Here is a 15,110-nt window from a genome sequence, read left to right on the forward strand (position 1 = left end):
ATTTGGACTGCAACCAGTCAAAAAGGGAATGGGACGTGCTGACGTATTGCGGTAAGCGAGTTGTGTCATTTCCGGTGTTTCTGTGACAGCGGCTGTGTCCGAAAGGCCCACTGGCATACTGCATACTACTACTACGTACTACCACTAGATACTACTCCTACCTACTAAACAAGTTGGGTCCATTCGGACATGCTAAAAGATTGGTGGGAAAACACTCCATCTGCTGGCAGAGCAGAGGTACTGCACCAAAATCTGAACGCACCTGTGACGATTGAAATTGCCCAAAAATGAAGCTGGCCACTCTTTACCCACCAGCAACATATCTGCAAGCTCTCTCATGCTTCTCAACTTACAAAATGCGAGGCGTAGGCAAGCCAGAGCTCGCAGACGCCTCCTTTTGCACATAATAATTAATTCACTGCCACAGTAAGCAATGACATGACATGTCACATCAAAAACTTAAACTTTGCACTATATTGTTTTCGAAATAATCCAACCTGTTATGGTGATGACAACCATCATCACTTCTCATAAATGTCACAACACTAAAATCATGCGTCAATCAAGTGATTAGTTCATTGAATATCAATATCTAGATACAGCATTTCCACTAGCACATTCTGTCATGTGTGTAGGCTGAGTAACTTTGAACACCTGTCACCTCACACAGTACAATGACGTAAACTGCTCTGCCATGATGTACTTTCATTATGCCAAACTTTATCATCATTTGTTTTAACAGTACTAGTAATGCTGGGACTCACAATCTTTGGTCTCAGGATTTGTTCTCGCTGACTGTCCCAAAAGTCAGAACTGAACTGGGAAAGAAAGCATTTAGGTTTTCTGCTCCCTCTGCCTGGAACATGTTACAGAAAACTTTGAAACAAAATGAGTTGGTCTCATTGAACACTTTTAAGGGGAAATTGGATGACCTGGAGGCAGAAACATCTGGTTGTGGATGTTTTGCCTGAGGCTTTTATTATTGTAGCTGACCTTAAATTGTTGCCGTTTTGGATGCTAAGTGTTTTTAATGTTTGTGTCCACCTTGTGTTTGTGTGTATGTGTGATTATGCTGCTGCCTGTCTTGGCCAGGACACTCTTGTAAAAGAGATTTTTAATCTCAATGAGTCTTTTCCTGGTTAAATAAAGGTTAAATGAAATAAATAAAAAATTATTATTATCATTACTTATTTTATTATTGTTGTTTGTTGTTGTCTTTTGAATGTCAAACAAATGTTAATGTCCAATATCAAACTAACTTAATACCGGTATAAAACAGACCGCTTTGTTCATAATCATAATAGCAGAAATACATTTTTGACCAATGAAAATTGTGTGTGTCGATAACTGTATATTTGTGCAACTTAAATCTTTAGCTTGTTGCACATAGGAGGCGTACAGACCTATATATACATATATATGTGTGTGTGTGTGTATATATATATATATATATATAGAGAGAGAGAGAGAGAGAGAGAGAGAGAGAGAGAGAGAGTACAGGCCAAAAGTTTGGACACACCTTCTCATTCAATGCATTTTCTTTATTTTCATGACTATTTACATTGTAGATTCTCACTGAAGGCATCAAAACTATGAATGAACACATGTGGAGTTATGTACTTAACAAAAAAAGGTGAAATAACTGAAAACATGTTTTATATTCTAGTTTCTTCAAAATAGCCACCCTTTGCTCTGATTACTGCTTTGCACACTCTTGGCATTCTCTCCATGAGCTTCAAGATGTAGTCACCTGAAATGGTTTCCATTTCACAGGTGCGCCTTATCAGGGTTAATTAGTGGAATTTCTTGCTTTATCAATGGGGTTGGGACCATCAGTTGTGTTGTGCAGAAGTCAGGTTAATACACAGCCGACAGCCCTATTGGACAACTGTTAAAATTCATATTATGGCAAGAACCAATCAGCTAACTAAAGAAAAACGAGTGGCCATCATTACTTTACTTTCAGTCAGTCCGGAAAATTGCAAAAACTTTAAATGTATCCCCAAGTGGAGTCGCAAAAACCATCAAGCGCTACAACGAAACTGGCACACATGAGGACCGACCCAGGAAAGGAAGACCAAGAGTCACCTCTGCTTCTGAGGATAAGTTCATCCAAGTCACCAGCCTCAGAAATCGCAAGTTAACAGCAGCTCAGATCAGAGACCAGATGAATGCCACACACAGTTCTAGCAGCAGACCCATCTCTAGAACAACTGTTAAGAAGAGACTGCGCGAATCAGGCCTTCATGGTCAAATAGCTGCTAGGAAAGCACTGCTAAGGAGAGGCAACAAGCAGAAGAGATTTGTTTGGGCCAAGAAACACAAGGAATGGACATTAGACCAGTGGAAATCTGTGCTTTGGTCTGATGAGTCCAAATTTGAGATCTTTGGTTCCAACCGCCGTGTCTTTGTGAGACGCAGAAAAGGTGAACGGATGGATTCCACATGCCTGGTTCCCACTGTGAAGCATGGAGGAGGAGGTGTGATGGTGTGGGGTGTTTTGCTGGTGACACTGTTGGGGATTTATTCAAAATTGAAGGCACACTGAACCAGCATGGCTACCACAGCATCCTGCAGCGACATGCCATCCCATCCGGTTTGCGTTTAGTTGGGCGATCATTTATTTTTCAACAGGACAATGACCCCAAACACACCTCCAGGCTGTGTAAGGGCTATTTGACCAAGAAGGAGAGTGATGGAGTGCTGCGGCAGATGACCTGGCCTCCACAGTCACCGGACCTGAACCCAATCGAGATGGTTTGGGGTGAGCTGGACCGCAGAGTGAAGGCAAAGGGGCCAACAAGTGCTAAACACCTCTGGGAACTCCTTCAAGACTGTTGGAAAACCATTTCAGGTGACTACCTCTTGAAGCTCATCAAGAGAATGCCAAGAGTGTGCAAAACAGTAATCAGAGCAAAGGGTGGCTATTTTGAAGAAACTAGAATATAAAACATGTTTTCAGTTATTTCACCTTTTTTTGTTAAGTACATAACTCCACATGTGTTCATTCATAGTTTTGATGCCTTCAGTGAGAATCTACAATGTAAATAGTCATGAAAATAAAGAAAACGCATTGAATGAAAAGGTGTGTCCAAACTTTTGGCCTGTACTGTATATAGATATAGATATATAGATAGATAGATAGATAGATACAGATATATACATAGATATATATATATTTATATATATAACCAGCCGCTGCCGTTGCTCCGCCATGATGTTTTGAAAGTCGGGCATCAACCACGTTGCATTTAAATAGGAGAGTGATGATGTCTACAATGAAGTAGAAGACGAAGAAGAAGCCCGTGGTGCATTTTGGGTAAGTAGTAGCCCTGCAGTATCATAGGGTGCATCCCAAGTCTCTTAAAAGTACTGCTAACCACCTAACCTAGCCACCTAACCTAACTATTTAGTCCCTCCCACTTAGGAAATCATTTAAGGAGTCAGGAGTTAGGAGTGAGGAGTGAGGATTGCTGATAAGAGACATGAGACGGCCTTACTCTGAAGCATCACGTGAAGCGACGTCCTGTCCTGATGACAGCGGCAACCCCCACGCCGTCATGATTTTGGTCACACGCTTTTGCATGTATTACTATTGTTACTGAGTCGTTTGCTGAAGTTTGTGGCAATTAAAGGACGGTCTGTAGCCCTGCCACTGTGATGAGCATCATTATCATTCTTATTATCATCATTATTATCACTATTATTTAATCCACTCGCCATCATTCAACAAATCAGCTGCTGAGTGAATAAGACATCAGACCTGTCAGTCTACCTCAATCAATTCAATTTTATTTATGAAGCCCAATATCACAAATCACAATTTGCCTCACAGGGCTTTATAGCATACGACATCCCTCTGTCCTTAGGACCCTCACAGCTGATCAGGAAAAACTCCCCCAAAAAAACCCTTTGACGGGGGAAAAAAACGGTAAAAACCTCAGGAAGAGCAACTGAGGAGGGATCCCTCTTCCAGAGCGGACAGACGTGCAATAGATGTCGTACAGAACAGATCAACATAATAAATTAACAGTAATCCGTATGACACAATGAGACAGAGAGAGAGACAGAGACAGAGAGAGAGAGAGACAGAGAGAGATGCAGGATAGACGGTAATGACAGTAGCTTACAACAACATTAATGAAAGTAATAATAATAATTAATATTAATATTAGTAATTATCTACAGCCTATTAAACATGATTCCACTCACATGACATGCAGGACAATCAATGATGGGCAAATGTGTTTGTGTATGTGTGTGCGTGGTGTTAGCCTATATCACTCGAGCAGCTGCACATTTAACAGCCACGCATCACAGACAGTCCGCTGAACACCGCAACGGGTTGTGAATGAAATAAACTTAATTACAACATGACAGTCTTGCACGAAATATCATTAACGTTACTCTTTGTAGTCACGTAGACATGTGAATCACAGCGTTTCATTGCAAAGAATGCATGTAACGAGTACACTTGCGCTGTTTCTCCTGAGCCAGAGGTAGGGGGCGGGTATTTATACGTCAGGGCCTCAAGCTGAAAAAGACTTCCTGTTAGGAACCTCTCGTGTTACCTTACTCATCGCACCTAACAGATCCTAACGCCTAACGCTAACTCCTTACTGGCAGAAATAAGAGACATGAGACGGCCTTAAAGATGGCGGACCTTGAATGACTTCCGGTTCAAGGAGTTAGGAGTTAGCAGTATAAAATAAGAGACTTGGGACGCACCCATAGATATATATACATACGTATACGTATATATATCGATGCTGTAGTATGCTCTGCCATCATACTACAATGTAGGCATGTTTAGTAGGGGTGGTAGCATACTACTCCTCCCTACTACGGTTTCGGACATACTACATACTAATTTGGTCTACTACAATCCATACTACTTGGCCTTTCGGACGCAGCCAGCGTCTCCGTACTGCTCCGGTGAATTCTACTAGCCTGCTTTCTGCTTTCTCACTTCAGTTGCTTTAACGTCTACTCCAGGTCTTAACCCACACTAGTTCTGTTTAAGCTTATAGCTCTCCTCCTTTCTCCGACTTTCTCGCTAATCTCTTAGCTGTTGTTTGCACGTTACTAGCCTTGGTAGCTACATTAGCTTTACAGTTAGCGATGGTTTCTCCCTCTGCTCTTTCTTGCTCGGTGTGCCAAATGTTCAGTTATGCCTCTGCCTCCTTTAGCGACAGTAGTAATTGTAACAAGTGTAGCTTATTTGCTGCATTGTAGGCGAGGCTTAGTGAATCAGAAGCGCGGCTCCGCACCATGGAAAACCATTCAGTAGCTGCAGTAGTTAGCCAGCCCCCTGTAGCCGGTGCGGAGCCACATAGCATAGCCTTAGCCTCTGCTAGCGGTCCTCCGGTAACTCCCGTTCAGCCGGGCGGTTGGGTAACTGTTTGCCAGAGGCACAGCTCCAAGCCGAAGCCCACGGCTCACCACCAGCCTGTTCATGTTTCCAACCGCTTTTCCCCACTCAGCGACACATCCACTAAGGATAAAACTCTGGTTATTGGCAACTCTATTCTGAGAAACGTGAAGTTAGCAACACCAGCGGCCACAGTCAAATGTATCCCTGGGGCCAGAGCGGGCGACATTGAATCAAATTTAAAACTGCTGGCTAAAGCTAAACGTAGACTCAGTAAGACTGTTATTCACGTCGGCGGCAATGACACCCGGTTACACCAATCGGAGGTCACTAAAATTATTACTGCCTGGGTGTGTGAATATGCAAAAACGATGTCGGACTCGTAGTTTTCTCTGGACCCCTCCCAAATCTGACCACTGCACTGATGACACGTTTAGCCGCATGTCATCATTTAATCGCTGGCTGTCCAGGTGGACATGTGGGTTTCGTTAATAATTGGCAAACTTTCTGGGGAAAACCTGGTCTTATGAGGAGAGACGGCATTCATCCCACTTTGGATGGAGCTGCTCTCATTTCTTGGAACCTGGAAAATTTTATTAGTAATTTAAATCCCTGACAACCCAGTTGAGACCAGGGGCCTGTATCACGAAGCAGGATTAATGTCTTAGCGAGGTAACTTCAGGGTTAACCCTGGGTTTTCGGTCTCACGAAGCCGGTTCAATTCTTATCGGGGTAGATCACCATGGTAACTTACTCTGAACGGCTATCCTGCTCCGGAGCAGGGTAAGTTCAGGGTTGAATCTGATCCTATAAAAAGCACCACCCACTGGCCAAGCAGCTGTTCAGAAAAAAATGACTCCGCTGACAGAACTGCAGCCCAGTCATGACGGGAAGTTTAATTCATTTGATTGATTTTGATTTTAAAGTTTATTTTGAACATTAAAAAAGAAAAGAAAGCAACAACAACAGACAATGAAAAGATTGTTCAGAAAGGAGTGGAAAGAAGTCAAAATTTCATCACACCCCTTCATAAGAAAGAAACTGATCATTTGCGGACACTTAATATATTAGTGCCAACATTTTGTTTTGTTGGAGGAAATGATCCCTGTTAAAGATAATGGGCCTAATTGACAGCTTTGCTGCTGGAAGTGTGGAAAGTAGCCTATCATGTCTACACTTAATGGTGTTTGAGAGATTTTCCTTTTTGTTTTTTAAAGAGGGAGACTAGGTATATTTTTGCGCAGCTGTTAATTTCTAACAGCTCAATATCAGGATGATTTTATTCAGACTATCAATTTGGTGTTGATATGATTTAATTGTGGCGTCAGCTTTAAGCTTTACTGTAGCATACATAACGTTATGACAAAGAAGACCAATTTATCAGACGCAATGATGTTTGACGATAATTGTAATACACGCAATTCATCTGCGCAGCATTGATTTCATGGGATTCAAGGGTGTGATCAGTGTCATATGTACAGGTACAGGTACTGCAGCTACTTGAACCAGTGATGAGTAATTTAACCTACACATAATTTTATTTGCTACCTTGTTTTGTCTTGATTTTTCCCTCTCTCCTCCTCTATTTCTTCTTTCCTGACTCGTTTCTTTTTCTTCTCTATTATGTGATTTCATTGATGTTTGACAGGGGAATTTCTTTGATAAGCTTTTAGTGGCTTCTAACCTCTCCGGCACTTTTCTTTTTCAATCTTGTAAATGTTATACTGTCTGTTTTTAACATTATGTGCAAATAAACTAATCTAAACTAAAACTAAACATTATTCATCCCATTATGCGTTGCCACGCATGTTTCCTTCTCTTGCAGCTGCCACGGTGTTGGCCTTTTCTGTAATGTTACTTTTCTCCTCCTCATATTTTAGTAGAATTAATCTCTGATCCTCACGAGAAATACTTTTTTTTCCCTCACATATGGCGCTCTGTGAGGACGCTCAGTGACGCTGTGCTTCTCTCATGATTGTGATTGGTCCCCTGCATGCGCGTTCACGGCTCTTGATAAAGCAACCCTGTGTTGAGTTACCGAGTTCATATCCAGCGTCGTGATACCGATTATCCTGGTTGCCATTGTTGGGGTTAGTCAACCCAGGATAGGTCTGGGTAACCCAGGAAAGGTTGATCTCGCTTCATGATACAGGCCCCAGGACTCAGAGTCGCAGTCCTGGACGCCTCTCTGAGCTTCTAGTTCAGTTACCCAGCCATAGTTTTCATAGCTTTATACAAATGGTGTCTGTCCCCAGACCACCTAAATTATTTAAATCTAAAATTAAACAAAGAGGAGTTGTGCATAACAACCTCATAAAAATTAAAACCTCTTCTGTGACAGAAAGACAAAACAGGAGAATTAAATGTGGACTGTTAAATATCAGGTCTCTATTGTCTAAAGCAGTGTTAGTAAACAAATTAATATCAGATAATCATATTGATTTACTCAGTCTCACTGAAACCTGGCTGTGTCAAGATGAATATGTTAGTTTAAATGAGTCCACTCCTCCCAGTCATAATAATACCCACATTCCTTGAGGCAGCGGCCGAGGAGGGGGAGTTGCAGCCATTTTTAACTCTAGTGTGTTAATCAGCCCTAAACCTAAACTAGATTATAATTCATTTGAAAGCTTCGTTCTTCATCTTTTACATCCGACCTGGAAAACCTTGCAGCCACTTTTATTTGTTATAGTGTACCGTGCTCCTGGCCCGTATTCTGAATTTGTATCTGAATCCTTAGAGTTTTTATCCAGTCTAGTTCTTAAATCAGATAAAGTTATTATTGTAGGCGATTTTAACATTCATGTCGACGTTTATAATGACTCCCTGGCTACCGCGTTTATCTCATTATTAGACTCCATTGGCTTCAGTCAGGGTGTACATGAACCCACTCATTGTTTTAACCATACCCTCGATCTAGTTCTGATGTATGGAATTGAAATTGATAACCTAACAGTCTTTCCACAGAATCCCTCGCTATCGGATCATTATTTGATTACTTTTGATTTCTTTTTACTCGATTACACACCACTCAGCAACAGTTACTATACTAGATGTTTATCAGATAGTGCTGTTGCAAAATTTAAGGAAATGATTACTCCGTCGTTAAATTCACTACCAAGTCCTTCAGTAACAGAGGTTTCCCGTACCGACTTTAACCTCTCCCGAATTGATCATTTTGTTGATATCGCCGTAGGCTCGCTGCGAACAACACTCGACTCTGTAGCTCCTCTTAAAAAGAAGTTAAAGCAAAGCAAAGAAAGTTCACTCCTTGGTGTAACTCTCAAACCTGTAAGTTAAAACAAATATCGCGAAAGTTTGAAAGGAATTGGCGATTAACCAAACTGGAAGAATCTTGTTTAATCTGGGCAGACAGTCTCAAAACTTGTAAGAGGGGCCTCCGCAATGCCAGAGCAAACTATTACTCAGCTTTAATAGAAGAAAACAAAAATAACCCCAGGTTTCTTTTCAGCACTGTAGCCAGGCTGACTGAGAGTCAAAGCTCTATTGAGCCTTGTATTCCTTTCGCCCTTAGCAGTAATGATTTTATGATTTTTTTTTTAAAGATTATTTTTTTGGCCTTTTTGCCTTTAATGGACAGGACAGATTGAAATGGGGTGAGAGAGAGAGAGTGGGGGTTGACATGCAGCAAAGGGTTGCAAGCCGGAGTCGAACCTGCGACCGCTGCAGCGAGGCATCGCCTCTGTACATGGGGCGCCGGCACTATCCACTACTCTACCGACGCCCCGATTTTATGATTTTTTAATGACAAAATTCTAACTATTAGAGGCAAAATTCATGACCTCCTGTCCTCAGATAGTAGGCCTACCTATCTAACCTCAAACACAGCTGTAAGACCTAATATATATTTAGACTGCTTCTCCCCGATTTCTCTTCAAGAATTGGCCGCAGTGATTTCTTCATCTAAATCATCAACGTGTCTCTTCGACCCCATCCCAACTAGGCTACTTAAGGAGGTCTTACCTTTAGTTAACACTCATATATTAGATATGATCAATATAACCTTATTAACAGGCTATGTACCACAGTCTTTTAAGGTAGCTGTAATTAAACTTCTACGAAAAAAAACCCACCCTGGATCCAGAGGTGTTAGCCAACTATAGACCAATATCTAATCTTCCCTTTATGTCAAAGATCCTTGGGAAAGTAGTCACAGACCAGCTGTGTGATTTTCTCCATGACAATAATTTATTTGAGGAATTTCAGTCAGGATTTAGAGTGCATCATAACACTGAGACAGCACTAGTTAAAATTACAAATGACCTTCTGATTGCTTCAGACAAAGGACTCGTCTCTGTACTTGTTTTATTAGATCTTAGTGCGGCGTTTGACACTATTGACCATCAAATTCTGCTACAGAGACTGGAACACTTAATTGGCCTAAAAGGTTCTGCACTAAGCTGGTTTAAATCTTATTTATCTGATCGTTTTCAGTTTGTTGACGTTCATAATGAGTCATCCTTACGTACTAAAGTTTGTTTTGGAGTTCCACAAGGTTCTGTGCTCGGACCAATCCTATGTATTCTATATATGCTTCCTTTAGGCAACATCATTAGAAATCACTCTATAAATTTCCATTGTTATGTGGATGATACAAAGTTGTATTTATTGATGAAGCCAGAAGAAAGTAATCAATTAACTAAACTCCATAACTGCCTTAAAGACATAAAAACTTGGATGAGCACCAATTTCCTGATGTTAAATTCAGACAAAACTGAAATTATTGTTCTTGGCCCCAAACAACTCAGAGACTCTTTATCTGATGACACAGTTTCTCTAGATGGCATTGCTCTGACCTCTAGCACTACCGTAAGAGACCTCAGAGTAACATTTGATCAAGATTTGTCTTTTAATTCTCATTTAAAACAAACCTCACAGACTGCATTTTTTCATCTGCATAATATTGCGAAAATTAGGCCTATCCTGACCCGATGCAGCAGCATGTGTACTAACAGGAACTAAGAAACAAAATCATATTTCTCCTGTTTTAGCTTCTCTGCACTGGCTCCCTGTAAAATCCAGAATTGAATTTAAAATCCCACTGTTAACTTATAAAGCTCTAAATGGTCAAGCTCCGTCATATCTTAAAGAGCTCATAGTGCCTTATTATCCCACCAGAACACTGCGCTCTGAGAACGCAGGGTGACTCGTGGTCCCTAAAGTCTCCAAAAGTAGATCAGGAGCCAGAGCCTTCAGCTATCAGGCTCCTCTCCTGTGGAATCATCTTCCTGTTACGGTCCGGGAGGCAGACACCGTCTCCACATTTAAGACCAGACTTAAGACTTTCCTCTTTGATAAAGCTTATAGTTAGGGCTGGCTCAGGCTTGCCTTGTACCAGCCCCTAGTTAGGCTGACTTAGGCCTAGTCTGCCGGAGGACCACCTATAATACACTGGGCACCTTCTCACCTTCTCTCTCTCTCTCTCATATCCTATTACTGCATCTTGCTAACTCGGCCATTCTGGATGTCACTAACTCGGCTTCTTCTCCGGAGCCTTTGTGCTCCACTGTCTCTCAGGTTAACGCATATTGCAGTGGTGCCTGGATAGCGTGACGTGTGTGGTTGTGCTGCTGCCGTGGTCCTGCCAGATGGCTGCTGCTGCTGCTGCCATCATTAGTCATTCTTCTACTGTTATTATACACATATGATTATTATCACACATCCATCTCTCTCTCTCTTTTGGGGAGTTTTTCCTTATCTGCTGTGAGGGTCCAAAGGACAGAGGGATGCTATATGCTGTAAAGCCCTGTGAGGCAAATTGTGATTTGTGATATTGGGCTTTATAAATAAAATTGATTGATTGATTGACATCAAGTACGAATCAAGGTCAGTTTACTTGCTATAAGGAGTATTGTTCGGTGGCATGTGAAAACAATTTATGTCTACTGTGGTCCTGGAGTTCCAATGTAGACAAAATCCACAGACCTTATCTGGTACAAAAATGTACTGTGAAGTTCAGATGGTAAATGGACCTGCATTTGTAAAGCGCCTTTCTAGTCATCCGACCACTCAAAGCGCTTTTTACAATATGAGTCACATTCACCCATTCACACACACATTCATACACTGGTGGCCGAGGCTCCCATACAAGGTGCCACCCGCTACTCAGTTTTAACACACTCACACACCGATGGAACAGCCAACCCCAATTTGGGGTTCAGTATCTTGCTCAAGGATACTTCGACATGCAGACTGGAGGAGCCCAGGATCGAACCGCTGATCTTTCGATTGGTGGACGACCTGCTCTACCTCTGAGCCACAGCCGCCCAATGAAGCTAAATAAATGCTTCAGCAGTCTCAGCTCGACAAATCATTTGGATCTCAGAAAATGACAGAACAAACCAAGAGTTAGATTTTCTCCACCATCACTTATATTAGAGTTGTGTTAAGAGAGGTTCTCTTCCAGGCCACATTGGACAAAAGCAACATTTACAGCCGCTGACATCTCTCTTTAAATTTACAGCGTAAATTCCAAAAAAAAACAGAATGCAATGATTTGAAAATCTTTTTTGACCTCTATTCACTTGAGTACAGTCCAAAGACAAGATATCTAGTGTTCAAACTGATAAACTAAATAAAAATATATACTATAATTGGCAATAATTGGCAATAAAACCTCCATGAGGAAAAAGTCAATACTTTATTAATATACCTGTTCAGCAACAGGTAAACATGTAAAAGGCGATATTTCAATCTGCTCTGACTGCCACTAATACCATGTTATAAACAAGCACAAAACACTTCGCAGCTAATAGTTAATTATTACTAACAACCTGAAACAAAAACAACTCTTTATGTCTATCGGTTTAGCTCAGTTTGCCACAAATCTTAACACTTACTAATGGTATCTCCTCAGCAACAGAGGGAGGAGCAGAGAGGACAGGAGGACTGATACTGTCTGATGTCTGTGTTCTTTATTCTTTCTAAATTTCACTCAGTATTGTGATGTCAGGAATATGATTTATGTGTGATTACATACATTTACGTATATTTATGTACATTTAAATGTTTTTCCAGTGAGATACTGAGTTTATGTTGTAACTTTGCAGTTTAAATATTACTTTTACTGCTCTAGAAACAAAATGTAGGTTTAAAATATTAATTCTAATTCCTATTCTTAATTTACTTTTTTAAAAATAATTCCTTGTAAAATGTACAGTATTAATTCTCTAAGAATCTCTTTCACATGCTAGCAAAAATTGGTATTGTAACTGAAATATCCCCAGTCGAATCAATATCGAATTGGGACACTGTGAATTGAAATTGAATCGATTCAGGAAATCGGTGACAATACCCAGCCCTACTGCTATCCAGATGATGTCTTTTTCGGGGACATTCCTGCTTATTCTGGGAGGCAATGAGACACGTGTTCTGCACGTGTTACAACAGCATGGCTTCATAGTAAAAGAATGCTGGTACTAGACTGGCCTGCCTGCAGTCCAGACCTGTCACCCATTGTTCATGTGTGGACCATTATAAAGCACAAAATATGGCAATGGAAACCCCAGACTGTTCAACTGAAGTCATGTATCAAGCAAGAATGAAAACAAATTTCACTTTCAAAACTTCAACAATTAGTGTCCTCAGTTCCTAAATACTTACTAAGTGTTGTTAAAAGAAATGGTGATGTCACACAGTGGTAAACATGCTCCTGTGCCAACTTTTTTGGAACATGTCACAGGCATCAAATTCAGAATAATAGTATAATTTAAAAATAAATACATTTTATCAGTTTAAACATTAAATATCTTGTCTTTGTACTGTATTCAATCAAACATAGGTCAAAAACGATTTGCAAATCATTGCATTCTTTTTTTATTTACGTTTTATACAGTGTCCCAACTTTTTTGGATTCAGGGTTGTACTATGATAATTACAAAAATGTGAGACAATCCTTTAAATCCCACACTGTCATGAAAGAGTAAGGAGAGAACAAGTTGTCATACCTGTGTTGCAATTCCTGCATGATCACATCCAGGGACCCACAGTACTCTGTAGCCTTGCATCCTCCTCCTGATGGATTACAAATTCATATTTTACTGCTCCATTAACAGATAAGCCTTTTTAAACAATCAGACTCAATTCTTAACTAGTGATAACTGATGCTTTACACATCATGCTGGCAATTACCATCGAACCAGAGCGTCTTCCACAGCTACAGTCAGAGCATGGCCCAGGTGCAGCGTACCAGTCACATTTGGTGGAGGGATACACAAAGAGAAGGTCTGATCCACACTGTGAGATAACCTCTCCTGATGCACATCAAAGCAGAAAGTTTGAAAGCAGGTGAGACATAGACAGAGCTCATGTGTGTGCAGGTGCTGTTTCTACTGCACATTGTGTTTTCTGTCTTTAAATTCCAACTGAAATCTAATAAGTCATCCCTTCTTACAGCCAAAAATAATGTCAAGTAAGTTTTAAAAGAAAGGTTTTTAATTATTTAAAGTAGTAACAGTGATATAGAGTATTATAGCACTTTTTATAACATAGTTACAAAGTGCATTAACAAAGCAGATACAGTAATAAAATGACAGTTAAGATAAATTACATACAATAATAAATGGAATTAAATATACAGTATGATAATGTCCATTAGATCAAAACAATATATATAAATATATTTAAATGCATGTTTTACAAGGTTTGTTTTTAGCTGACATTTAAGAGAAAATACAGACGTAGCTATATAGATTACGAACAGCACTTTAATTGACAGTTTAGGTGCTATGAAAGCAAATGCACAGTCATCCCTGGTTACAGATCTAGACTGCCATCCTAAGACTGCAGCCTTTTGTGTGTGGGCTTAGTCAGAGATATTGTTTGGAGATGATCTCCTTATCACTTTGTAAGTGATAAAGAGAATGTTGAACTGTGTTCTGTGGGTAATAGGGGGCCAAAGGACTGCTACTAAAATTGTGGTAATGTGTTCTCTTCTAATGGGTCAAGTCAAAAGCCAAGCAGCTCCATTTTGAACCAGCTGCAGGTGATTAAGTACTAAGTGCAGAATAGAGAGAATAACAATAATTCAGATTGGATGGGATGGAACAAATGCATGAACAGCTTTTTCAATGTCATCAGAAGAAAGAAATGGCTTGATTTTAGAGATGCTTCTCATTAGATAAATATATGACCCTTTAAGAGGGTGTCAAAGTTCAGATTTGAATAAAAAATGAGGGCTCAGTATTCAGTCAGTCAGAATGAATGGATAACTTGATCTTGTGCCTGGTCCTCCATTCATTCTGACAAGAGAGGCTGGGTGGGACAAATCTAATTAGCTTGGTGTTATCCTTACATACAAGACATCCGACACCAGGGTTTCCCACACATAAATTTATTTGTGGCGGCCCATCACGATTAAAACACCTGCTGCCACATTTTGATTGACTTTTTTTGAAGCTGGACTGTTCATTAGGTGCGCGTTTGGAATATAGTTAGTTTGTTTATTCATAGCACCATACTCTCACAGCGCAGAGTGTACTCTGACCGCAGACAGAGCAGCAGAACATCAGGCACAGTGAAAGTGAAACTTAACAATTCATTGCGCTGGGTTTGCTTTCACTTACAAACAGCTACTCCTCTCATCCATCGATCTTATCACATCTAACGGGATCGACTGATCAATTATTCACCCTTGACTCAAAACTCCACTAACTGCTGCTGAGGAGGAGAAAAAAAAAGATTTCCGCCTGTGCTGCATTCATGGACCCACAAAATTTGC

General features: G+C 40.5%; 1 protein-coding gene across 2 annotated transcripts in view; it reads right to left on the reverse strand.

Moving 5' to 3' along the window:
- The window catches only part of vars2 (valyl-tRNA synthetase 2, mitochondrial), a 104,670-nt gene that overhangs the window by 79,580 nt on the left and 9,980 nt on the right, over positions 1–15,110 (reverse strand). For both annotated transcript variants that reach the window (XM_049601536.1, XM_049601537.1), the window contains exons 5-6: positions 13,523–13,644; positions 13,339–13,405 (exon numbers count right to left, since the gene is read on the reverse strand). In XM_049601536.1, the coding sequence (XP_049457493.1) occupies positions 13,339–13,405; positions 13,523–13,644 (189 nt within the window). The remainder of the gene's footprint in view (positions 1–13,338; positions 13,406–13,522; positions 13,645–15,110) is intronic.

This window comes from Epinephelus fuscoguttatus, linkage group LG17 (assembly GCF_011397635.1).
Source record: "Epinephelus fuscoguttatus linkage group LG17, E.fuscoguttatus.final_Chr_v1".
In the NCBI taxonomy this organism is placed as follows: Eukaryota; Metazoa; Chordata; class Actinopteri; order Perciformes; family Serranidae; genus Epinephelus; species Epinephelus fuscoguttatus.